The 26,464-nt window shown below is 39.2% G+C and overlaps 1 protein-coding gene across 2 annotated transcripts in view; it reads right to left on the bottom strand.

Moving 5' to 3' along the window:
- The window catches only part of UTRN (utrophin), a 394,109-nt gene that overhangs the window by 262,839 nt on the left and 104,806 nt on the right, over window positions 1-26,464 (bottom strand). For both annotated transcript variants that reach the window (XM_075413727.1, XM_075413726.1), the window contains 15 exons: window positions 25,228-25,315; window positions 22,643-22,878; window positions 22,194-22,374; window positions 19,361-19,506; window positions 16,411-16,623; window positions 10,637-10,750; window positions 9,631-9,786; window positions 8,518-8,688; window positions 5,989-6,168; window positions 5,179-5,313; window positions 4,520-4,669; window positions 2,997-3,158; window positions 2,512-2,640; window positions 1,877-2,050; window positions 1,120-1,275 (listed from right to left, as the gene is read on the bottom strand). In XM_075413727.1, the coding sequence (XP_075269842.1) occupies window positions 1,120-1,275; window positions 1,877-2,050; window positions 2,512-2,640; window positions 2,997-3,158; window positions 4,520-4,669; window positions 5,179-5,313; window positions 5,989-6,168; window positions 8,518-8,688; window positions 9,631-9,786; window positions 10,637-10,750; window positions 16,411-16,623; window positions 19,361-19,506; window positions 22,194-22,374; window positions 22,643-22,878; window positions 25,228-25,315 (2,391 nt within the window). The remainder of the gene's footprint in view (window positions 1-1,119; window positions 1,276-1,876; window positions 2,051-2,511; window positions 2,641-2,996; window positions 3,159-4,519; window positions 4,670-5,178; window positions 5,314-5,988; window positions 6,169-8,517; window positions 8,689-9,630; window positions 9,787-10,636; window positions 10,751-16,410; window positions 16,624-19,360; window positions 19,507-22,193; window positions 22,375-22,642; window positions 22,879-25,227; window positions 25,316-26,464) is intronic.

Below are 26,464 nucleotides of genomic sequence, written 5' to 3'. Positions count from 1 at the left end.
TTTCAGTAGACCTGCTAGCAGAAACTAGTAAAGAAAAATTTCACCAAAAATCTAGTCTGCCCTTGAAAACCTCTCAGTAATGTGAATATGAAATTTTATGTTTGTTGCAGTATACTCAATTCTATTTCGCACTGGCTACACGATTAGTCTGGTCAAACTTTAACACAGACTTGAGAATCAATCCAACTGTAGCAGTCAGAATCAACTGACATTTCAAAAAATTGCCCTCTGTCTCAGCTTAGTGTTTGCATGTATTTATTCAGAATAATGCACTCTGAAGATCTAAAAAAAAAAAAAAAAAATTCAGACACTAAATCATAACAGTATATTACAAATAACTGCCTTTCTATCCTTTCCCAATTTCTTGTCCACATGCTGTCTGAGTTACAGATGTGCAGGTTCCAGTCAAATTCACACGTTTGTGAATGTTCTCCACTTTACAACAATAAAATATTTCCTAGGGCCCACTTAAAGATACTCCAGCAATGTAATCTGACCACTTACCCACAGCTTCATTAACAGAACACTGAACAGGCATGAGTTTGCTTGGACTTCTGTCTTAATTTAGGTAGGGGAAAAAAAAAAATTCCCCATTTCCCACCGTTCCCTACGGGTTTAACCATTTTTAAATACTTCACTTGCATAAATAACTGTTCAATTACCAAGAAAATTACTCAAATCAATATTTATTGCAGTTGATGGTTTGCTTGCATTTTCTATTTCATACTGAGGGCAACTCTTAGGATGCATTACAATTAGAAACCATCATGACACCTCCTAAAAAAAATTTACACCAGCTCAAAATACTCATAGGACAATCTGATAGTAAATTATCTTACAGGCTGGTTTACAGACAAGAGAAGGCACAACTGTGCTCATCAGATGTTAACCAATAGCAGGTCAGCTTTGTCAGAATGATGAAAGCTCTATGAACCTTCCTTTCTTCTAGGCCACCTCCCCTTCAGGAACACTCTGTTAGCACAGGGGTCTCGCACAACTACAGAATTTTTTAAGTGTAATCTTTACTCTCTCAACTGATTGCTCCAGGATGTAGCAAGTAGCCTATACAATATCAGATTCAGAATCAAACTTAAAATAGCATCTGACATGAAAACTTACCTGTGCCCCCAAGTCATTGTAAAGAAATTTCAGTGCTGTCAGTTGTTCATCCATTCCTTTGGGATTATCTGTCTGTTGTTTCTGTACAATTTGCCTTCCTGTCTTGATGACAGTTTCAATCTCCAATTTCACCTCACTGAGGGTCTTATAGAGTTTCTAAAAACACAAATATGTATACTGGTGATCAATTTGTAGTGCAGATTTTCAGACTTAGCTTCATTTGGGGACCTGACCATCAGATCGTATTAAAAACTCTGAGCTATGGATTAAGAGTAATGTCTGCCAAGATTTCAAACTTCTGCTGTTCCATATTTTATTCTAGTTTTTATTTTCATCAAAAAATCCCACAAAATAGCTATCCCAATAATTTAGCAGAGTTTACTCCATAACATCACCACATGTGGCAAGGCTAACAATGGGATCTGCACTTGATCTTACGTATAGTATTTGCTTTGTTCAAATACTAAGAATCAAGCAAACTTGCCCTCGAGTGATGCCTCTCTATAACACAAGGATGAGACAGGGAACGAAGTTCCTCCACATCTGTGATCCACAATCCACACTACTTCTCTGTCCACATTCTACCCAGAAGAATTAGAGGCTTTTAGTTATCTATTGTTCCACTGGCGTTTTGCAAAAAGTTCTAACAGTTCCATCAGGACCTCAAGCAAAACTTCCTCTGGAGAGAGTTTAGGCAAGAATAATCACACAAGAAACACACACCACCAAGCATGAGTTAAGAACATTGCATACTTACCATGCACCTGTCCAGATGAGCTTGGATTACATCTGGGTCGGTATCCTTCACATCCAAGACATGAAGTTCTGCTTTTACACCATCCAACACCCGCTTACAATCCAACATGCGCTGCTCAAAATTGGCTGGTTTCTGGAAAAGCTGATACTTTGTAGCTACTTCACGGAGTTTTCTCTGTTTTAATATTATGTTAAAAAGATGTTTTAAATTAATATCTGCGCTTCAAAAAATAACATTTAAAGCACATCCGCCCCGCAGATTCTAACTCGCCTCTCAAGCCACCAGTGACATGACAACACTATTTGCCAAGCCAAATTTCATCACCCATTCCTAACATCCACCTGAGGTGCAAGAGATCTGTAATTCTGCATCACACACTTTCAAAACATCCATTCTACTAGAATACAGAGACTTTCTACATTTCAGCATTTATGTCATGATACAGAATTTAAACCTCCTTATTCAATTAATCTAGTGCTAACTTGTTTCCTAATGAAAGCATGTAAAAGCATAGAGTGAGTACTTCTGAGGTTGGGTTGACTGCACCAAGAAATTTCTAGGCTGACAACAGCAGTGTATAATTGAAAACCAGAAACTCTTCATATTTAAATTCTTTGTGTGACTCATATTTTTACCTGCAAAGCATCCAACTGAGTTCCACCACGAGGAGACCTGCATTCAGGAGAAGCAGGAGGGAAAGAGCGAGCACTTTTTTTGAGCTCCTCTAAGGTGGATTCATGAGCTGCAATCTCAGCTTGAATTTTCTGCAAAGTCACAGAAACAGGAAAAAAATGTTACAAAATTGCTTGCAGAGAGGAGAAGAGGAACTTGTTTACCACCTACTACCCACCAGAAGTAAACCCACTCTGTATGAGTTTAACATTACAAGGTTTATTTTAAATATTTTGGGCTCTGGTGACAGCTTGCTAAATTGAAAGCCGTTTAAATTGTTGTTCAATACAATTTTCTTAAAACAAGAAAACAATCCAGATCACAAAAGAGATCACCTAGTACACGAGGACAGGACTGAAATGAAGCCTTCAGGAATTACTAAGTCTAGGCTGAGCCCTATGATGAGATATATCAAAATGTTTTGTTGTGAAAAGCTGTACTGGAATACCTGGGCCTCCTGGGGCATCTGAAAGGCATCTACCCTATCAGTCAGGTAAGATGTCAGCTGTCTATCCAGCTCCACTAAGTTTTCCTGCAAGACCTGCAACATGTTGTCGGTTTCTCGCATGGTCTGAAGTTGCTGTTCCAAGGCAATCTGCCGACTCACTGCCTGAATGGGACAGAAAGGTGAGACAAGATGGAGCAGTAACTCAATACAAATTATATTAAACTTTCCCAAAAGAAGGTGGGGGAGACCCAAAGAATCCTGTTCCAGGAAGACTGCCTAAAAAGAGCAAAAGCAAGCCCTAGAAGGCAGCAATTTTTGAAGCCTGCTGTGATTTATACCAGTAACTGACAAACAGTGGCATAGAAGGAGAGTTCAGCTGCTAGATAGACAGGATAGTGAAAACAGGTCTCTCCCATAACCCAGACAGAAAGTATTCTGTTTAAAAACATACTGGTTTCAAAAACTAGCTAGTCAACGGGAATAAGGGGCTTTGTAATACACTACAGATCAATATTGTTTGATGGGTAAACTTGCACACTTTCTTTCAAAACAATAAACTGTCTTTCTATTACAGTGTGAAAACAGAGGTTCACAGTTCCTTCCCTCCACTGCCTGTCTCTTCAACAGCAAAACTTCTAAGTTCATCTGAAATGTCACTGCTTGCATGGGAACACAAATTCCCCACTATCAACACATGCACAAACCAGTGGGGGCATGCACACACACACAGATGTGGAAAGTAGTCAACAGCCCAGTGTGTCAGTGCCGCAGCTGCCAAAGCAGGTAGTTTTTATATGGCAATAAAGTAGTGTTGTAACAGGAAAAACAATGGTGAATGCTAACTTCAATGACAGCACATAGCCCCCAGCTGAGGGCACTGCATTCGTGTTGCTCACTCTAATGAAGATGAACTGCTGTTCCCTTTATGACTACACTTTGGCAGTGACAGAAGGAAACTCCCATCCCACCATTTGGCAGGGGCCTGTATTACCAGAATACAGAACACAAGTTAGAAATTTATGCAATCTGAAACACAGCTAGTCTTCCTTTACTTATTAAATCTAGAAAAGATTACACCAAAGTATGAGAAGAGGAAGGGGACAACATAATAGATGAGGAATTAAAAGAATGTTTTTATGGTCAGTGAGCAGCTCACCAGTTTTTATGGCAGTAGGAAGGGAATATTAGCCCCAGTTACTGAACTGTCACCCTGGAGACTGGAACCGCCATTTTGTCAAAATTACCTGGAAAAATACCAGGGGGTCCCTGCAGTGCAAGATGTGCAAGTGTGCAAAACAAAACCTGACTCTAGTCCGGAAAGAGAAAAGAAACACCACCCACCACACACATCTTGCTCTTAGGGCATTACTCCAAATTGAAAACAGCTGAAAACATTGTGAAGGTTTTTCCTCTTTTCCTGTACTGCAGGCCGGCATCTATGAATTCAGCTATCTAACAGGCATCATTTCAGACCACTGAGCTGAAAAACCCAGTCTATTTCAACCCTGATCCCAAATTCTTACCAAGTGACTCAATTCCTCATAGCGGGCATTGAAAGCCTCCAGTTTTTCACTGATGATATCATCAAGAATCCCTCCATCAATCAGTGTCTGCCCAAGCTCCCGAATCTGGGTTCGATTATCAGCTGGATGACGCAGGACTGATTCCAGGGACTAATTAGCAAAGAAAGTTTTAAAGGTCAATACACTGAGTATTACTGCTTTTTCAGAGGTAGAAATCTGGCTGCACACACAGAAATTTTACACTTCAAATGTCTTGAGAGTGCTCTAAAAGCATTAATTTGTTATGGCTTAATCCATGACAGTAACAAGGCAAACACAGTGGTGATTTTGCTTTAGATAATTAAACTTCATAGCACTTCTTGCCTATTCACATCATTTCATACTGTAGTGCTGGAAGGAATTAATCAGTTTATACAGGATAGGACAGAGCATACTATTTTATCATGGTACCAAGTACAGCACAATTATGTACAGCAAAATTCTGCTTTTGGTAGAGGATCTTACAAATATCCATTCCAGATTCAGAGTCATATGTTCATTTAATCTGAAGAATCAGAATATTCAACACATATTTCAGTATTCTACTGAAACACAGAATTTATGGTCTTTTACACAGGGCCATCTGAAAAGTTACTAATCCAAGAGTATTACTACAATACCTCAAGGGCATCATTGACAGCATCCAACTTATCAGGCAGATTTTCTGTCATTTGCACCCTTTCTTCCAGATTGTTTAGCCAAGCCGTTTCTAAATCAAGATACTGAAGCAGCTCAATCCAACAGGACCACACCTCCTAGGAATAACAGAGAAAACAAATTAGCCTGCAATGCCATACATAGCTCATATACCCTATGAACAGCTTAAAGAAATTATGTTTCTGAGATGTTCACCTAAAACAGGCAAGTAGAAAATATTTAAAAACATGCTATGGCACAGTAAGTTCTAGACAGAAAAACCTGCAACTATAGCAGCAAGATAAAAAGAAATACGCAAAATACATAGAAGTCTCTAAATTCATGCTAGAATTATCACTGACATCCAGATTCTTATGGATTTAAAAGTGTAAGAAAATGCATCCACTCCTCTTGAAAAATAGGACATGCACAACATACCCCAAACTACAATCAGCTTGTTCTAATTGTCATTGTATTTCAACCTTTAACCTCTGAGAAGTTTCTTGTTGTCTTTTTGGAAGATGCACAGACGGATAACAGAGTTGTGAAACGAGGTTACTTATTTGCACAAGTGTTGATTACGATACCGATTACAAAAGCAAAGTTACATGGTGTCTCATTGATTCTAAAGATGTCATCTCAAGGGAAAGCAGTCTTGGAAAGGAGACACAGCAAAATGCATTGATGCCGTAGCTACTGGATTCAGTGACAAAATTGGACATTTTCAGTGTCCTTCTCCATTTCTCTTGTGCCACCTGCTTCTGATTTACTAAGCTGAGAGCTATCATTCTTACCTCCAAAGTGTGGCATTTCCCTCGGATCCGATTGCACAGTAGCTGGTAGTTCTCCAGTACAACGTTCAGCTCTGTCACCAGGTCCTGACCACTAGATGGCACTTTGGCAGCCAACATCTTGATGTTGTCTTTGAGAATCTTCACCCGCACCTCCTTCTGCAACACATCCTCCTTCGCTCTCTGCCCAAAGAAATGTATTACACAATCAACCCTCAAGTGCCATATGGTCAGATATTCACCACTCAAACCAAAGATCAGCAGTTTAACCTTGGAAGTGTTGCTGCCAAAGTATTTTCGGGTCTGAGCACAACAAAATATGGCACTAATTTGCATGGGATTCAGATTATGTTAGCAAGCATTGAAAAATCCTATTCTATTAAAAATACAGATAGTTCATTAAAAATCCATGACTCAAAGCAAAAAAAGATTAAGTTCGGTGTTATTTATATGCTAGCATATAGATACGAAAAAGAGAAATTAACCAGAAAAAAAAAAAAAAAAAAAGAGGTTTCCTAAAAGGAAGCATATCAAGGAGAGAAAGGTAGGGTGAATTTGCACAAGTTATGACTCTCAGAGCTCAGTAACTATCTCCCAAAGTTATCCAGCAAAGATAATTTAATTACCTGGGACACATGAAACTACAAAGCTGGGACCTCTGCCACAGCTGCTGGGTACACTAGAGGAACATGAGAAAAGGACAACCAGAAGAATTCCTTCAACCCAACTGCACTCAGGTAAGCTTGATAACAAATATAGAGGTACAGAACAACTCTCTACACACAGGCCTGGAGAAATCAGTTGTTGAACTCTAACCAGAATTCAGGAAGCGGGATAGCTGAAAGACAGATCATACAGACTTGTCCAAGGTTGTCTGTATAGAGACAACAAGAAGCCGCCACAAATAGACACTGTCCCATATCTCTTTCTTTTCAGGTTTCAAGGGTAGTTTTATGAAGTTGAAGTACCTCTGATATATAAGGCACGACGGTAGAATTTAGTACATGACAGCATTATTGTTGTACATATTGTTTGAAAATTCTTCTAAATGTAAGGCAATCAAAAAGAAATGCCAGTTAATGGAAGGGCAAAGGATGAAAAATCTAGGGAACATATTATTTTTGGCAAGATTATCAAAAAACACCTAGCCTCATCTTAAACCTAGTCCTTCAAGTGTCAGCAGGAGTTCTACTCTCTGTTCAAATGAAAGCAGAATTAGGCAAGCTCAAAGTCTTTCAAAACCTTACGCAAAAATACTCCTGGTCAAATATACAGAGAGTGTTCTTTCCCAGTCCTGAAAGCAGTGCCAGCATAATATTCTTATTCCAAATGAAACAGGACATGCAAGTGCTACAGTAAGCTTACTGGCTCACTGACATATCTGCCAAATTCAGAAGTACAGAATATAACCTGGGTTTGACAAAGGTAAATGTGCTCAAAATCTCTCAGATTTACTTCTTGGCTTGTGTGCAGCAGGCTGTCAGACTATGTGATCTCAAATGGCTTCAAAGTACATGAATATATTAAAACACTTGTTACAGACTGCTTCAGAAAGCCCCTTCAAAAAGGATAATACAAAATTTCAAATAGATTTGTCAAAGCACTTGAAGAAAAAAGTCTGTATTTTATACTCCATTGAGTAACAGTGTAGTGGATACTCATTTAAATAACATGCATATAAGCCAAAACATTTTTGAAGCTATGCTTGAACTCTTAGATTTAAAAGCAGAGATAATTGTTTACTCTGTACATATATCCAAGAAAATTATCTATTCAACGGGTAATTTATAATGAGACAAAGATAGTTCCTTCCTCTCCCTTTTTTTTGCCCACCTGTCCCAAAATTAGAGCAGCAGAGACCAGCATCACTGTTTGCAACAAATCACACAGAATCACAAAATGCTCAGGGTTGGAAGGGACCTCTGTGGGTCATTTAGTCCAACCCCCTGCCCAGGCAGGGTCATCTACAGCAAGCTGTACAGGACCTTGTCCAGGCGGGTCTTGAATATCTCCAGAGAAGGAGACTCCACAGCCTCCCTGGGCAGCCTGTTCCAGGGCTCCATCAACCTCTACAACAGAACTGTTTCAAAATCCTTTTCTAAACATGTAGTTACTGTATCTAGGGGACAAGAAACTGAAGGCCAGCAGCTAAAAGCAGAAGAATATGTTTTTACAAATGTTAATTTAGACAGGTATAATATGATTCTTTCTTACTCGAGTTTCCTCTCCTGCAATAAGTTTCCATATTCTTAGTGTTAAATATGCTATAGGTAGCAAGCCTGGCTCAACAGCTAAGCAAGCTGCTATTCATTATGAAATCCCTACCCCTCGTGGCCAAACAGAACATCTGCTTTTATAGTTTGTGCTTTAAAAACAAAAATTCCACAAAGCAAAGCTGAAAAATACCACTAATCTTGTCATGACCTAAGCTCCTTTCCAAAGAGATAAGAATTCCACAAAAGGTCAACCCCCAAAGCCATTAAGTTTTGTTTCTCTTTAATCAGGTCTCTACCATGACCTGGTATTCCTGACCTTCATTTCCTCCACTGCATTCTCTAGCTCTTCAGGGGACTTGTATTCAAAATCTTTCTCCAAATATTCTTCTTCAGCTTGGGTCATCCATTCTTGCATCTCTGCCAAATCCTTCTTCAGATTTACAGCTTTTTCCTGACTTTCAGAGAGGCGATTTTTCTGACTAACAATCTAGAATTCAAGGTGGAGAAAGAAACAGCAGTTTTGTCACTTAAATGTCCCTATATATGTGAAAAACCACAAGTCTTTTTTAAACTATTTTACTATCAAAACATTTTCAGGCCTTTTTAATTAACAAAAGATTTTTACATACACAAAAACTCCTGATCCTTTTTAGCAGATCAACAAAATCTAAAGGCGAGAGGAGGAAAAACAATCTTTTTTTTTACTCATTGCATGTAAACTGGTAACAATCCCTGGAAAAACACAGATGAAAGAAAAAACTCTTCTGATCATAGGTGTCACATTGTTAGATATATCTTTATACAGAGTACTAAAACACTGTTCAGACCTTGTTTCTTTCCCCAGCCAGGCAATCTGGATTCTGTATCAACAGCAAGGTTCTCCAACACAGATCCTTGCCAGACATTGCAACTAAAGAAGAATGTTTCTACAGACAGCAGAAAACTTCCACCCAAAAGAAACAATCAAATACACTAGACTGAAGTGGTAGTCTATTTATAGACATTTATTTTTTAAAGCTGCTTGGAAGCAGGCAAAAATTACACAGGGCCAGAATAATATTGCAGATTTCAGAAACAACAGAACAAAAAGTTCAGACTTCCCTCCTACCCACCCCAGCATGAGGCAAATTGAACAAACTAATTTTTAGTTACAAACAATTAAAGATTTCACTGTGCTCCTTCCAGTTAGGTACCGAGAAGTGCATGTATTCAAACGAAGCCACTGCTGAACAGCTATCCCCTAACACGTTTGCATTTCTGAAGGATTCACTGGGCCAAGTTGGATTTCAGCCACTTTCACAGTGGAACAAGTAAAACACACTTGTTCCACTGTTTCGCTGCCTCACCTCTTCACCAACCTACCAATGCCACACAACCGAACGCACAGCTGCAGTAACAAGCAAGGACTAGTAATGTATGGAGAACTCACCTGTTTGCTCAGTTTCTCCCACTGAGTCTGGCAGTCTACTAGCCTAGACTTTGCCCAAGTATTTATGCTTGCAATAGGCTGAGCTCTTAAAGCAGACTCTACTTCTTTCATCTCTTTCAGTGATGGTTCAATAGTCTCCATTTCATTGACAAACGTCTGAAGACACACAGAAAATGAATGTTGTTCTTTAGTAAGACATTAAATAATTTATCGGATACCGATAATTTTGTAACTTTAAGTTATTGCAGAGAAACTTTAATAAAAGAGCAGACTGATGCTGTGTTCAATACTAGACTGTTTAAAACAATCCTTCAGTGGCCCGAAACATCAGACCTATGCAACTAAAAAACAAAATACAGCTTGCCATGAATAGCGCAAGCAATCTCACATGCCAAATGTCAACACCAGAACAGCACAAGTTTGAAGATTATGTGCACTAAATATGCTGAAGTTTCTGGCATACCTCAGACTTGTATTCTTCTTCCAGCAAAAACAAAACAAAACTCAAAAAAAAACAGTTGAAGGTACACTGTAATTACTCACTATAAGATGAAATTCTACCTATTTGTGATCATTGTGTGCCACTAGCTAGGAAGGAATTTTACTTGTAAGGCTCATACAACTCCTAAATCCTAGGATTTTCATCAGAGTCCTTTGCTTGTTATTTTTATTGCCCTTGGGGGTTTAATGCAGAAAGCACTTCTCACTCAAAGATTCAATTCCCTAATCAAAAAATTGGGAAAAAAATATAAACATTTTCAGAGAAAATAATGTCAACATGTAGATGAGTGTTTGTAAATATGGTGAAGCTCTTTGAAAAGCACAAAGTGTTATGGCTATGCACAAGGAATCAATTAAAATGTGTCCCGAAGAAAGAGAAGACAAATTTTCTGGCAGGTTTTATGGAATATGTCATGGGCAATATTAAATAATACAAGCAAAATAATAAACAAGAGATGCCAGTCACTATTTATTTTAAAAGAATTCTTAAAAGAGCAAAACTCACCATGCACTGGTCAAGTTGTCTTTGAAGTCCTTCAGTATCTCCTTGAACAGACTTTTCTGTCATTAAGAAGTCTTTCACACCATCCATCCACTTCTGAACAACTTTTGAATCAGCCTAAATCAAATACAGTAATGAAGAGTTGATACAATGTTGTGATGAAGAATGTATGGCTGCTGCATTTCAACTCCCAGCAGCATCAGAAGAATATTCTACAAGCTGCTAGCATTGCCTTGGTTTTGAATCAGACCACCTTTGGTTTAATTTTTGGGTTTTGTTGCTTTGGGTTTTTTCCCCTCCATTTCTCAAATTTATATAAAAACTAAATTCACAATAGTGATATTCTCACATCCATGCCACAGCATGGTTTAATTGACACCACACTGCTCCATGCTATCCATCACACAGAAACACAGGATCAAGTAAGGAGGTAAGCACGGCTTCAAGAACTATGTAGCTTCCCTTCACAAGGAAGGACTTGGATGAAGGCTGGGAATAGCATTTTGCTGACAACAGAAACCATGTGTGACTCCTTGCACCACACTCATTTGAGAGATGTATTGCTCTCCAAGCCAAAGAGAGGGCCCTATAGAAATATATATTGGGAGAAGAGGAGGAAATATCACTAAACATACTTGACAGGTAGAAGCTATGCTGGGAAGGCCATTCACCTTACAGAGAAACACAGGCATAAAAGGAAAATACCACAGAGGATTAGACTAACCACTAAAAAAGAAAATATAGCTCTTTGAGCTCAATAGCAGCTACTGTACTCACTAGAGCAATGCATAAGGGAAAAAAATAGATACACAATTTCAGAGTTATCTGACCTAACATTTGGCAGTTGCCTTATATCCTGTGACGAGGTAAATGGGGAGGGAGACAAGGAGGGTTGTCATCTCCTTTCCATGAAATTGTGGATGTTCCCAATCACCCTTACAAACAAAACCACGACAAAATTAAAGCAGGGAGAAAGTTTTTCTTTGTCCTCGTTCAACTGAGTTATGCGATTGTCATTTCTTAATAATCTAGTTGGACTTCTTTTTCATCAACATTTTTGGACTGTATGGTTGGTTTTTTTTGATAGATGGCATCTTTTTATTCTGACACAATTGTCATCACAGAGCACTGTTAGTGAGAAGCTGAGTCAAAGCTCATCAGCTTTACCTTCTACTCTGCATGTCACAGAGGAGGTCTCCTTAAAAACCTTGCAATAACAGTTCTTTCAAGAACAATATATGTTACACACTGCTTCTCATAAAAATATCTGCACTAATGAAAACCCATTAGACTAAGATCATGTCTATTTTCAGGCCAGTGCTACCATTACAGGTCAAAATCATGACATCATCTTCGTTCCATTTCCATTTTGGGGGAATTTCCTGCAGCTGGTTAGCCTGAAAATAATTTTCAAAAAAACAGACCAGACCTCAGGAGGCTTGACAGTGAAACATGGCTTAACGTAAAAAAATACATATTTATAAAGGCTGCCATTTGACAAGACATTTTGGCATATACCTAATTTAGCTTGCTTGCGCTAAGCTACTTACATAAGCAGCTGAAGTGAATTAAATGGGATTACTCACAAAGTTAGGCACACTTTTAAATAACTCTCTGAATTACAAGCCAAGTCTACAGAAGTTTAATGAATGCTCCTGCACTGCACAGGTAAATAATTACCAGTAGTCAAATAGCCAGCGTAGGTTGTTGATGTGCAAGAGCTCACAATTTTTAGATGTGAATTAAAACACTGGATCTGTTTCTAAAATTTACTCCAGGCAGGAGCAAAGATCAAATGTGCTGAATTTTAACTTGTTCACTCCTAGAAAAAACATGTGATGTACAGCCATGCAGTAGATTTAAAAGAACTGAAGGTGATGCCTAATCAAAGACAGAGCAAGCCATGTATTATCAGGGGTATGATAACAGAGAACAGAAGATACAGAAATTTTCTTCTAGAAAATACAAGTGCAAAACTGATAAAATGAGCCTTGTCTACTTTTCCTGTCACATGACTACTATAGACAGTCTCACAGTAAAACACAGATCATGCCACTAGTGCACATGTCAGCTTGGGGGAGCCTCTGTCACATCACAAATCACAGAAGGGCCACGGGAGCAGCAGGACCCACAGGCAGATCTGCCACCGACTTGCTCAGACTAAGCAGGGCTTTTTAAGCACTGCTCACCTGTCTGCTCATTGTTAAAATGAGAATACTTTTCAGTTTCTTTTCAAAAACCTAAGTGTGAGGAGTGCTGTTTTGGGAAATGTCAGTTTTTAAAGGTGAATTAGGAGAAAACAAAACATTAAAAATAAACCAACACTTGTGTGTAGTTGCATATGACTGTACATGATGTTCTCTAAGGGCTGCCATTCTTTTTTTTTCCCTTTTCTCCCCCAATGTTTTTTTTTTTTTCTTTAATAGTCACATGCTTCATTTCCTCTCTTAACCAAGGAGCTACTGCCCAGCCATTCTCCAGACTAATCTTGTGTCTCCGGTATCACATGTCCAGCACTGACCCATTCTGTGTCTGCACCAGGACAATATATCCTGTGTCCCATATCAATCTTTCTTGCAGTGCAAGTTCCATCCTGATCTGTCCAGTGCCATCCACAACCTTTTTATTCAACTTGCTCCACTTTCTCATTGTTATTCATACAATGCCAGACTACAAAAATCGCAGTATAGATTAGTGACATTCCTTCAAAAGGAAATATCAGAGAATATAAGCACATGACTGCCCATTCACTGATATCTTTATGAAACATTTAGAAAACACAGGAACTGTGTACTTAAAAATTCAGTTCATGAAAAAAATACCCCCAACAGCAAGCCGCATATTTCCTCAGATAGCACCACCACGTATTTCTTCCATTTTCAATTACTTAATAATTACTTCCATTGTTTCTTCTGCTTTAATTTCTTTTTCAGCATTTGTACTTCTTGTTAAGGTAACAGGAAAGTTTTTAATATCTCACTCAGGACAAAATTCTGTTCTCAGATCTATACAACAGTATGTATCTTCAATGATCTGCTCTCCATAGCTCATAGTTCAAAACTCCCATGGGCATAAAAATCCACATCTTTGATCAGTGAGTGATTTGAATACATGGTGGTATCAACATCACTTTGTAAAGCTGTGGAGAACAGAGCCCTTCCCCTTTGGCTGAAAATAAATGAATTGATTACTAAATAAAAACTTGCCATGCTTAGGAAAGTAGGTGCATGTACAGACCACTCAACTGAATATGATTCAAGTACAGAAAAAGAGAAATTCTGCACCTGCAAGAAATTCAGGGAGAAAAAAATGCTGCTAAAACTGATGAGGTAAGTAGCTCTTGCTTAGTGTTGCTACTGATAATCAAGGCAACTGGAAAGCTGCAATCATGTGAAGAACGGGACTGACAGAAAGTTGTTGCAAAGGACATTGAGGCAAGCTTACCTGCAGAATATTTATTCTGTCATGCTAAATAACTAATAAGTGTTACCAAAAAGAGAGGAAGGAAAGAGAATGAGACACGGTGGAATATCACACATTTAGGTCAAAGTCAGGAGAAAAATTAATGATGCAGTAGTTGCTGGAAAATAATCACCAAGGGCTTGGGCAAGCCTTAGAAGTTAATTTCTTTTAGGCTTCTGTACAAGCCAGTTCACTTTGGGCAGTCAGCTCCCACTGAACAGCAGCACCAGCTCCTCCACAGCTCCACATCATCCCACAGGCTGCTGCAAGTAGCTATGGAAGGATGGGTTTGAAGGAACCAGACAAAAAGTAGAAAGTCTTCCAAATGTAGGTGCACAAGAACATATATTCCTGAACATGTTTTTTAAGGGGTCAGGGACAGCTTTTGTCTTTATGCTTCAGGTAATGCAGCCTAATAATATCACACAAAAGTGTTACATAAGAAAAAAATTTTTTCCTCTGAAAACCTGCAATTCCTCCTCCTGTTTATAGGTTGGTTTGTGGCTTCCATGTGCAAGTTCACTAGCCTAGACTGGACTACCATACCTATGTTTCTCACACACACATTGTTAGGAGCAGCTCAAGCCCCGAAACAAACAATTAGTGAATAACGCTTTACCATCAGGAACAAGTCTTTGCCTCCAGCCTTTTTCCCCCAAAGTAAAACTTTTCATGGGAGCACAGGTATGCACTCTGCTCTTAATTGTCATTTAGTTACCAACTGTTACCCCTACCTATGACTTCTTCCAGTTCTGAGTTGGGGGAGGGGGTGTTTAAAAAAAAGAAAAAGACTTAAGGCTTTTGCTACTTCCAGTTAACAATCAGCAGCAGCTTGTCCAACTTTCACTGCAACAGCAGGCAAGTAAATTACCTGGTCTTACTAATACAGATTTCAGTTTCAACATGTGTGTTTATACTTGAGTAGTCATTAAAGACCCTGTCTGGCTGAAAATTTAAAAAAGTTTGAAGTTTGAATTCATGATCAAATAAAAGAACGGTTTTCTACTTCAGAGGGAGGAGAGACCAAATGTGAAAGAAACATTTGAGGAAAAGTAGTGGTGTGCATGCATGGCACCATGGTTCTGAAGAAGGTGCACACAGCAAGTTGCTTCTGTTTATAAATTGCATGATATATACTCTGCTAAATGGAAAAGAATGTAAATAATTTCACACATTAAAATATGTTTAATGCATGTGAATACAGATTTCTGTTAGCTAATGCACATATGCCTTCATCCCAAGAGACAGAGAATCTCTAAAAGCATCTTCTTGCTTATTGAAGTTTAAAATATAATATGAAAATAATATGAAACTTATTTAAAAGTGTAGTTAAACATTACTTTAGAAAAAAAGAAAGGCACAATATTTGGGATTTTATACTGCTCCGATCCGCTGATACTGAAGAAAGATTAGTGCCTATTCAACTTTTTGGTCACAATAATATTACCATGGGCTAATTGATGATATAGTTTTCATTATTTTTCCCTCTCCCCAGAGGAATATAAATAGCCTAGAGAAGGGACTTAAAGCAAACACAAATAAACCCATCTAACTAGTAAATACTGAGTCAATCTCAGCTAAGTTACTCAAACACTTGTCGCTCCCCTCTTTATCAATGGGTTAAACACATTAAACATCTAAATACCCTTTAAATACCCTTGCTTTTAATGCCTTCCTTTTTAAAGCATTGGGATTTTCTGTCATGCAGGTTTTCATATGTGTGTGCATATATATATGTATATATATTAAAAATATGAGAGTGCTGATTAATCTTAATTTTTTAACTCACTCTCCTGACACTTCAGAGTTCATCTGTTGGAACTGGGAAACTCACTAAACCCAAGACTTTTATTTACTTCCCTTTTTAACAGGTTGTACTAAACTTTTATTACCGTTGACAAGAAACCCCACCTGAAGGAGAAGGTTTTCTGTAGCAGGTGCATAATTCCAATTTTAGATGTCAAACTAGTAGGGCATTGGACATCTGGCACCCGCCACAACAGAGGGCACTCAGCCCCTGGTGGGTTCAAGCCTTCAACAGCACAGCTGACATACCCTTGGCTTTTGTGTAATCTTTGCTTCGGGTATTGAAAGAAGGGGAATGCCAACTCTAAGTGAAAAGTAATTCATATTTGAAGTCAAAATAATATCCTGGGCATGTTAAAAGTCCTATATGTGCTTCCAACCTCTGCCAGACTAGTGGCCCATCAACATTTCACTTCTGTCAGTATCATGTGGACTCCTGCATGAACACAGAGAAAGAAAGGGCTCTGACACAACAGAGTTATGTAACAAAAAAAATCCTTTCATTTTACCTCAAATATTCTCAACTTGGATGTAATTTCTTCCAGCAGTTTAATATCTTTGGAAATCTTGAGCTTTAACTTGTCCCAATGTCCCTGCACATGCTTGAAATCTTGCGTGTAGACTTTTCTTATATCAGAAGCAGCATGTTTCTCCAAAGCTTTTGTTTCTTCAGCAAGTTTATCTACCTTGGGCTTCTGGGCTTCCAGTGTCTCACAAACCACCTGGGGGGGGGTGGAAGAAAAATAATGTCTGCTTCCAGTATTAGCGATACAACACGTACACACTTACATACAAGTGCAAGTACATCAAAGGTTTTATTGTGCAGAGCACAGACCCAGTGAAGAGTGATATTCCAGTTACCGCAATTATTGCGGCAGAGATGTCCAAATAACTTTTTAAGCAGCAAAACCTTCAGCTGCTCTGCTGGCGCAGTAGCAGAGATTACAGAATGGGCTGTAGAGCTTGGCCACGTAGCTAAACACACCCAGGCACCTACACCTCTCCTGTGCTTTGTGGTACTGGCACTGAAGTTAGCAAAGCAATGGCTACATTACACTGCAGCCTCAAAAGAAACTGCAATGTATATATACCAGGAACTCAATTTTTTTAATTATCTCCACAGATCTTTTTTGCTTTTTAAAGAAAATAAACAATAAAGCCCACACAAACAGGCTAAGTGTGTCCTTCCAAGATTTGTAAAGTAAAATTATTATAACATCTAGCTGCAATAAAAGCTCTGGATACTTGAGTTTTGAAAGCTACTCTTCCAGCCGGAATACAGGGATGATACAATCTGAGTGCATTCCCTATGGCATTGCTGATACAAGGAGTCACTTGAGCTGAAATAGCCGATTTCCTAACATTAAGGAAAAACAACAGCTGAGGTATAAGCCAAGATATGAAAAACACCGCCACTTCATTAAACTGGTCATTTTGGTTATCTTACTTAAAATTTATTTAAGAGAGAAATTTGGACTGAACACGTGAAACCACTACTAGTTTCATTAATTTAACTTTGCAAGTATATACTTTTAATGTGTACATGTGGGAAGTGTGCACATATATATTAGTGTATTTTACTTAGGAAGAATCTTTTTCTTTGTATGTTTATGTTCTCATTTTTACTTTGTATTTACAGGAAAGAAGCAGGATAAAGTGTACCATGTCCTCTAACAAGATAGGTAGTGAGGTAGCAATGAGACCGTGAAGAGGGATATATGCTTCTGCAAGCAAGCTTTCTGTGCAGGGTGCCACAGAGTCAATCCCTGGCTTGGGTCGATGTCTGAAGCACTTATCAGTGCCTGCTACAGCGCAGGAAGAGGAACTGGACAATCCCAGGTCCACAAGCAGCTCATCATCTACAGTTTATCCCCATCTTTCATCACACTCTTTAAAGCTCTCACACTAGCATGGTATGTCCTTTCAGGTTAATTAGTCTCTGAAGAAAAGGGGGAGGAGGGATTCAGGCAGAAGTAGGAAAACACAAGCCTCCAAAGACTAAATGCCACTGCAGTTCAGCCAGCGCATGGACTAGAAGAATCTCTGCTAACTTTAAACAATACAGCAGCTACATTTAAAGGGAAAACCGAAGAACTCGGAATTTTTTTTTAATCTGCTGTTCTAAATCAAAAAAAAGCAAGGCACTAACAATCCTGTTTACCGGGCTTTTAAAAATATCTATTTGATCACTCTTTGCTGAATAAAGTATATAAAGACAGACATGGCCTCTACCCACCCAGCAACTGGAGTTCAAGAGCTACTCCAGTCACCTGCAGCCCTCCTATGCAACCACACACGGAAAAATACACGTTTCTGTATTAAGCATGATTCCACAAAAGCAGTGGTGGAAAGCCGAGGCAGCAGCGAAGTATTTGTTTCTGTTCTTTTAAAGAAAGAAAGAAAGAAAAAAAAAGTACTGAATATGCATGATTCTCTCCCTTCACTCTGTAACAATACTTATAAAGCAACTGTCATCCATAGATTTTCCCCTGCTTTCTAGGCTCATAATAGGAAATGCCATTTCTACTGGACAGAATTTGTGCTTCAACTGCCTTTACGGTTTTCAAGCCCTGTTTCCCTTTGAGAGGCAATCTGGAGGCCAGAGGAGTACAGGGACCCTCCCACAAGAGCCGAGCAGGATGAAACGGGATGGATTTGCTGACCAGCTGAACCTCGGGGACAGTGTAAGCAGGCAGGCACCCCACCTCTGGGTCGGCTCTACCCAGTCCTTGAGGGAGAAGATCACAAGCTTGCACACCATGGCCTCGCCGGGAGCCCGCGCTGCCAGGGGAGGGAGGTGGCCTCCCCAGGACAGAAAGCCCGAGCAGGCCAGGCTTTGCCACAGCTGCCAGGCAGCTGAGGCAGGGAGAGCTGAAAGGCAGCTCCCAAGGGAGGGAAGGGCAGACCCCAGCTCCTGGCTTTCCTCACAGTTGTGTTCAGTGGCAAAGGAGCGGACCTTGGATCGGGTCACCAATTGATCCAACCAAGCTCCTAGGAGTGGGATACTCCCAGAACCCTGACATCCATTTCGGGGCTCCTCAGCACAAGACAGACACTGGTACAATGGAGAGCACCTGGGGAGGCCATCAGGGTGGTCTGAGGCACTGCAGCACTTCTGACACAACCCCTCAGAGCCGCCTCCTCCTCCCCCAGCCGAGCAGTCCCCACTCTCTTGGCCTCATCTGCTGGCACGGACAGCAAGAGGAGCCATGAAGTCTGTGGGCTCGGAGGCACCCAGCGCCGGCCCGGACACATCCGTCAGCAGCCTGCGGTGACCCAGCTTTCAGCAAGCAGCCCGCAGAGGCCGCTTCCACACAGCGCTCACTGATGGACTTCCCAACACCCCCCCCCGCCCCAAGGAACCCATTAGCCACCCCACCGAACACAAGGCAGGGCTGAGGAGGGGAACAGCAGCTGAATAAGCAACTTCCTCGCTTCGGTGTGAAGGTGAAGCATTACCTTCGCCTGCTGCAGGGCCTGTTCAACCTTACTGGGGTCACTCAGTCCGCTGGCGAGGGACTGCTGCCTGCACTCCAGCTCGCTCAGCGCGTCCTTCAGCCGCTGCAGGGAGCCCACGTAGTCCTGGCTCGGCTGGCTTTCCACCTCTGGTGTCGTTAAAAAGAGTAATGGCACAAAATACAAGGTCAGGAAATAAACACGAGACCCAAATTATGAGAGATGTGAACATAATCAAAGTTACCAGAATCATTTAGAAGCAAGAAATCGTGTGAGATATACTTGTACATTGAATCCTGCTGAGACCTTCCAAGAGCTAAAAAACTCTTCTGCTGATGGCAATGCTTTTCCCTTTAAACAAACATTAAATATACATAATCTATAAATAGGTATTATTTATTATATAATAAGAAATATATGTTTACAGTCCCCAAGATATTGAAGAACTCAATCCCATATTTAGAATTTTCTTACACAGTTAAGCACCTAAATATCTTGGTGTGGGTGAGGCGGTGGAATCAATAGTACTTGGGCTTTTGCATGCCTAAATCCCTACAATTTATTATTGTTCATTTTAAAAAGTTTTAGACAGAGCTACTATTTATATGCAAGCACACAGATACCTACTATACATAGAATACAAAGTACAGCATATATAACAGCCATATACTACATACAAAGTTAAAATACACACTGCAGTAGCTATATACAAGCTAGTATTTTATATGTAAACACACATACATAAAATATATATTAGTGTGGTAGCAGGGTTTGGGGCTTTTTTTTCATTTTTATATACACATACAAAAAAATGTATAAGAGTAGCAGCTTTCAGGCTGTTGCCATACCAGAGACAATGTCTGGGAAGACTGAAAAGAGAACTGAAGTTTGGATGGCGTGTCTGCTTGCAATCTTGGACTGCATCTCAGATTTTGCTCAAGCAGCCCTCTACAGAATCCCAGGTAGGAGGCAGCACCTCACTCTGGTGTTTCAGAATGAAAACATCAGATTTAGAAAACTGCAGCGAACAGGATTTCAATTGTAAGAGCCGTAATGCGGCATGCACATTCTCTGGCCTTGGATTCCTAAGCAATTTTGTCACTGCCACAAGTGAAAATTAATCTAAGCCTTGTTCTGACTCACCTGGTAGTTTTTCAACAGCTTACTGTCAGAACTGTCACACCATCTATAACTAAAGAATGAGTCAATATTTCTAGAGAGAAGAGTTATCTAGCTTCCTCTTCTCAAAAAGCCAGGATCAACTTAAAGGGGGTAAAAAAAAAAAAAAAAGAATTCAGTAAAAAGCAAATAGGTGCACTGTTACTAAACTACTGTGAATCTTGAAGAAAAAGAAAGTAGTTTAAGTAGCCTCTCATTGACAAAAAAATTAAGCCACAATTCTCATAAAAAAAGGTCCATAGAGATGGGACTGAGTACCACTCCATCAGGGAATTTTCAGAGGCTCATAAAAGAGCCTTGAAAGGAGCTGGACTTCTGTTAGTCAAAGCCTGCCAAGTTCACAAATGGTGAAGAGCCACCACCAGTTGTTTCTCCCACTTATATGGCTCTGGAAGCTCTTTTACCTTACTGCAATTAAAATTCTTCTGTAAATAAACAGCTGAAACCCTGAACTGACATTTTCTTCTGTTCTTTAGCAATACTTCATCTGCAGAGAAATTATCATTCAAAAAATATACAAATACAAATTTAACATATTATGATATATAAGGTGTTTTTACCAAGTAATAACTGGTTCAAATGTACTAATAACGCCTCAAGTGATGTGTGGCATGAAAAAATACGGAGTGTTTTTGTCACATCATGTAATCATTACCAAAATACATAATACAAATAAAATTATTCAAAAGTACATGAGCTAAGACCAGTCATAAAATAATCATTCCTCACAGTAAGAATGAAATCATACCCTGTAATTTGTGCATGGCAGACATACATTATTCATACAGTTTTCTGCATGGACATAATCAAAGTATGTAGGCCTTATGCAACACATTATATAGATGGCCTAATAATTTAGTAATTGAGCCTATTTTTATTACACAGAATAAAGTCTTAACGCTCTTCCACTTGAGGCCTTTAGCACAATGCTTCCTTGAATTCCCTAGAAACAAAAGGAAAACTTAGGAAAAAACCAAAAATCTCCTTATAGGTCTGTGTTCTTGCTGTTCAGCTGTAAAATATTACCAGAGCTCCATATTTTGTGCACTACATTTAAAATCCTTTAGAAGCCAGCATGACTGGTTTGAATGCTCATAATGAAATTTTTAATGCAACAAAAACCCAAGTAGAAAGTGCCTGAAAAGCATGCCAGATTCCAAATCACTTCAAAGATGAAATTTCCAAAAGGAATTATGTATGACTAATGTGCTCAAAGCTGTGAAAAAAAAAATAAATTTCACATGCGCACTTCAATTTTACAAGGTTCTCTTAATCTTCCAGCTTCCATTTCTAGTATTATTATTTATTTCTGTAAGTGCCAGAGACACACAGCTTTTCAGACTCTATTAACAACCTTAAATATGTTTTGCTAATTCCTTAAGTGTAGTTTCAGGAATGTTGCATCCTTGTATAATCACTTTTAATACAACAGAATGATATATTTTGTAGTGTGCACAGAAGAGGTCATACAAATATTCTTCCAGGTGAATAAAAAGATTTTGTCAGCCGGACCCAAAGCCTCCTAGAATCAGTAGGAAAACTCTACCACAATTCAGTGATTTCTCAATCAGCTCAAAGCAATTAAAAAAAAAAGTCAGAACACAAGTATCAGGAGTGCTTACATTAAAAAAATGTGTGTGTGTATATATATATTTACCTTTCTTCAGCTGCTGGTGACGTTCCTCTAGTTTCTGATGAGTCAACTTGAAGCGACCAAGAAAACCATTCAAGCTCTCCTGAATGAAGTTTGGAGGCATGGGCTGAGAAGTGAGCATCTTGCAGGTGGCTTTCAGGTGTTCCAACCGTGGACTCAGGCTTGCAAGATGAGTTAATTCCCGCTGTCAAAGATTAAAAACAAAACAAAATCTCACACTTGCCTTGTTAACACAAAGATCTTCATAAGCTACTGCAGCACAGCTCCTCCACGTGACTAGAGCAACAGCATTAAAGTATTCCTGTGACAGGTACCAAAATCTTCCAGTCAAATCAAGTGCCTTGGATGCCTCCAAAGTTTTCAGTTACTTTACTGACTAGACTAAGCTCCTCTGGCGTATTCTGGGCTCCTAACAGCTTCCAATCAAAATTAACAAGTTTTACCAGACTTACCTGACACAAATCTTTCAGGACTGCTGAGGGCTGGGATGCTGAAGCAGTGTCATTTTTAAGCCAGGCATCCTTCTCAATTACAGTCTTCTCAAGCTCACTCATTTCCTTAAAATAAGCATTTATACCTTCCTGGTACTTTATCTTTATTGCCACTTCTTCCAGATGTTGAACCACATCTTTCCATCCTGACAATATTTTCTCCATCACAGTCTTTATATCCACTGTAGAAAGCCCTTCTAAAAAGATTATATAAATTGTTATATTAACTGCAACACATTTTGATTAACAGGCATTTAACCTTTCCTCTCTTCAGATACACATACACATTTTCATTGACATGCAAAATGCTTTGATTCCAAATCCACTATCCATAAAACTGTACTTATTACTAAGAGTGTTTCAGCTTTTTATTTCCACATTAATAGTAAAATGCAGAGATATTCCATTTCCATTCTTTCCCTTCAATAACTTCTGAACTTACAACAACGATCTGACTCTTAACCATCATGACTCTCTTTGCTACCATGATCTGTATCTAAATGTTGATATGTAGATCTAAGTAAAATAAGCTTTATTTAAGTAAGCACCCATTGATTTTTTTTTTATTTATTCTAGACTCCATAAAGAAAAAGGTAATCAGCAAGTTGGCAGGCAGCAATAAATTTGTTGAAAAGATAGATGGAAATCCCAACAGCCTGGGAGAGAGAGGGAGCAATGGCTAACAATGTCACATTACATGCAGACATGATGAATAACTTAGTAATATGAATAGCTACAAAAGCAACGTGACAAAACATGAGGTTCTCCCACGCACAGTGACCACATGAAGCACTTGCTACACCATCCTTTTGACAAGTCAACGTGTTACTTGAGGACGCAGCAGCAGAAGTGAACAGACCACCCACCCATTCCTTGTTCTTTTATTTCCTCCTATGCCAGAAGTAACCAATGATTTTGCTATATATGAAGAAATGTCAGTGCAATGTGCATTCAAGAGTACATTATTGCCATTGCAAGTTTCTGATGTAGATTCTCTTTCAAGGTACCACCATCCTCGTACAAGGCATATCTGGGTCATTTGAACTTAACAGTTCTGCCATTTAGATCGGAGTATAAGGAGGAGGGTCACATGGAGGGTTTTTTTGCTGCACCGCCTTAGCATAAGCAGAGCCCAGAGCTATGGTCAGGGCAGCCAAGACAGAAATGGATGCATACACATGCGTCCCAGTGCCGTGCATTGTTCCGTACAGGTGTAGCTGGGCCTGGTTTTAGAGAGAAGGGCTGTCACTTTGAGCTGGACTAAACTTCCTAGCAGACCCTAACAAACGCAGGAGCTATATATAGATTGATTATTTTCTATAGCTCCCAGGCTTTAAGACAGCAAACAGTTGGGAAGCAATTTTTGTATCTTATTTTTTGCTGATACAAAGCAGTTCTTGAAATATGCATTTCTCTTTACTATCAACAGATACTGATTTCATAGCCATGATCTATCAGAGCTGGAGGGGTTTATAAAAGAGAGAGGGAGGGAGAAAGGATTTCTGTCCAGGTTTGAAGACAAGGAAAAGATACAAATTTTTATAACCCAAATTCCAGGTCAAATCAGTGGCTTTCAGTCATCAGCTTCAGGGCAATGGACCCATTGTAAAAAGCTTCAGCTGTAGTAGGCAAGGAGGGGAGGACTGGAGATGCATAGCAGACTGGGGCACCCAGGCAAAGGGGCTGGCTGGAAAAAAATGTGGCAGTTGGGGAATCCAGTGGAAATCAGCACTCTCCAAAAGGGATGCTGGTCAGTATGCAGGACTGTGATACCATCCATTCACCTGTTCAAATGCTACCAGTCATAGCAACTTCACCAGAAGCCAAGTGCATATCAGATCCAAGAGACTGTCTCTGGATGGTATGAATAGCTCTTTTACAGAGAAAGTCAAATTTCACTGATGAAGTTTTGTCATATGATGAAACAAGATTTTGGCAAGGCTTAAAGATTTAACTCTCACTGATGTTAACTGTAAGTTTCCAGGGATGAGTGTTTTAATTGACAATCAATCATCTTCTCAAGCACGTAGGCATCTCTCTTGCCTTTGAGCCATAAATTGTGACTATCATCAAAACATACTGTCAGTTTTTATAAAAATAGAGAAAACTACAAATAAAAAAAGATACACATTTATCCAGTTTAAATTTGGTTTCAAAATTTCCACTTCAAGGCAGTTATATTTTAAAATTTTATACTTCAGCCCTCCACACAATTTAAAATTAAATCAACTCCTTCCCCAGAAGCATGTTACTGCCATTATAAGAAATTATTTCTATTGCAATAAAGATAACCCTTAAAAGGTCGCAAATGAACGCACACATTAAACAAAGAATATTTATATTGCTTTTCTATAAGCTTAATAAAAATAAAACACATATCAATAACTAGTAACAGTAACAAAGACCAGTGTCTGTGGCTGAGAGAAAGTTGAGAGAGAGGGAAGGAATATATCACGATGGTTAACTGGAGATAGTGTATTTCAGTACTATTTCCCAGCAACTCATCTGATTAAATCACACAACAGTAAAAACTTCAAGTTGCTTACCCTTTCCCATTTGATCCAAAAGAATATGTCCATTTCGCTTCAGTTCATCTAACTTTCGGCTTTTTTCAACTCTTTCTTTTTCAATCACCTATGAAGTGAACCCCAAAAGAATACAGTTTCAGAGAAGGCAATTTTTCTTGACACACACATCCCACGCCCCCATCCCCTCCCGGTAATGTGTATTTTCCCACTACTACCCAAAACACATTCCCATTTTCTTGGATAAAGCACCTTCTAGAATGAGTGTTAGCTCTGTTTGTTCAGAAAAGGGAGTTAGCTGTCACAAGTATCAGGCAAGCAAGAGACTAATTCAACAACACCAGCAATAAAGTATTATTAAAAGGCTTGATGATCTTGCTATCTGAAATCAGATATTGGGACACCAGCTAAAACAGGTCACTTGTGATCAAAAATTTTAATTTAACGTGAACCAGTGAAGAAAATACCTTATTTAAATAGTCCTTTTGCCTCTACAGTCTATACTGAGATGTCCAGTAGAAGGGAATAACAACCTGTTCGCTAGAAGTCCAGAGAACAAGAACTACAGCATGCTAGTAGCCCACTCTCAAAAACTCAAGCGCTTCACTCTCTTTCGTAAAGAAATGGTGAAGGAAATGCTGTGCAACTACCAAGACTTTTAGAGGAACAAGCTCCTCCCTCAAGTCATACATACTGGTACGTGTTCCTGTGTGAGCCAAGAGGTAGAATACACCCATAGAGTAAAGATGAGCTCTTTGGCCACAAGGGCACAGCTTCAATATCCTCTGTAATTAAAACAAAGCATCTCCAAATTAAAATATTTTTGAAACTAATGTCCAAGGACATTGCTCTGGTTCAGGCTTGCCATAGTAAATTGAGAAGCATGCATTTATTTACAGAGTTGGGGAGAACAAACACTGTCCTACCCATTTAAAAGCCCAATTTTGAAAACAGTGCTGTTCATGGGAACCTGGTGTTCTTCTTGGAGTCTATTTTATAAAGGGCTACAAACATTCATAAAGATCTATAAATAAACTATTAGGAGGGTTATTTTGGGTTTGATTTCCAACACTACTGCCATTCCAAACATTCCTACTGGCACCATTTTGCACTATGGCACTGAAAAGGAGTCTCTTCATAGATTTTTTAAGTATTGTCTTTGATTTCAAAAGCAGGTTCAGGTCCTGCTAAAGCTTCAGTAAGCCTTCATTAACAAAGCATGCCCAAGGACCAAAAAAGGCAAGGATACGTTCCTGAA

Source organism: Opisthocomus hoazin, chromosome 2 (genome assembly GCF_030867145.1).
Source record: "Opisthocomus hoazin isolate bOpiHoa1 chromosome 2, bOpiHoa1.hap1, whole genome shotgun sequence".
Classification (NCBI taxonomy): domain Eukaryota; kingdom Metazoa; phylum Chordata; class Aves; order Opisthocomiformes; family Opisthocomidae; genus Opisthocomus; species Opisthocomus hoazin.
This window is presented reverse-complemented; position numbering and strand designations above follow the sequence as displayed.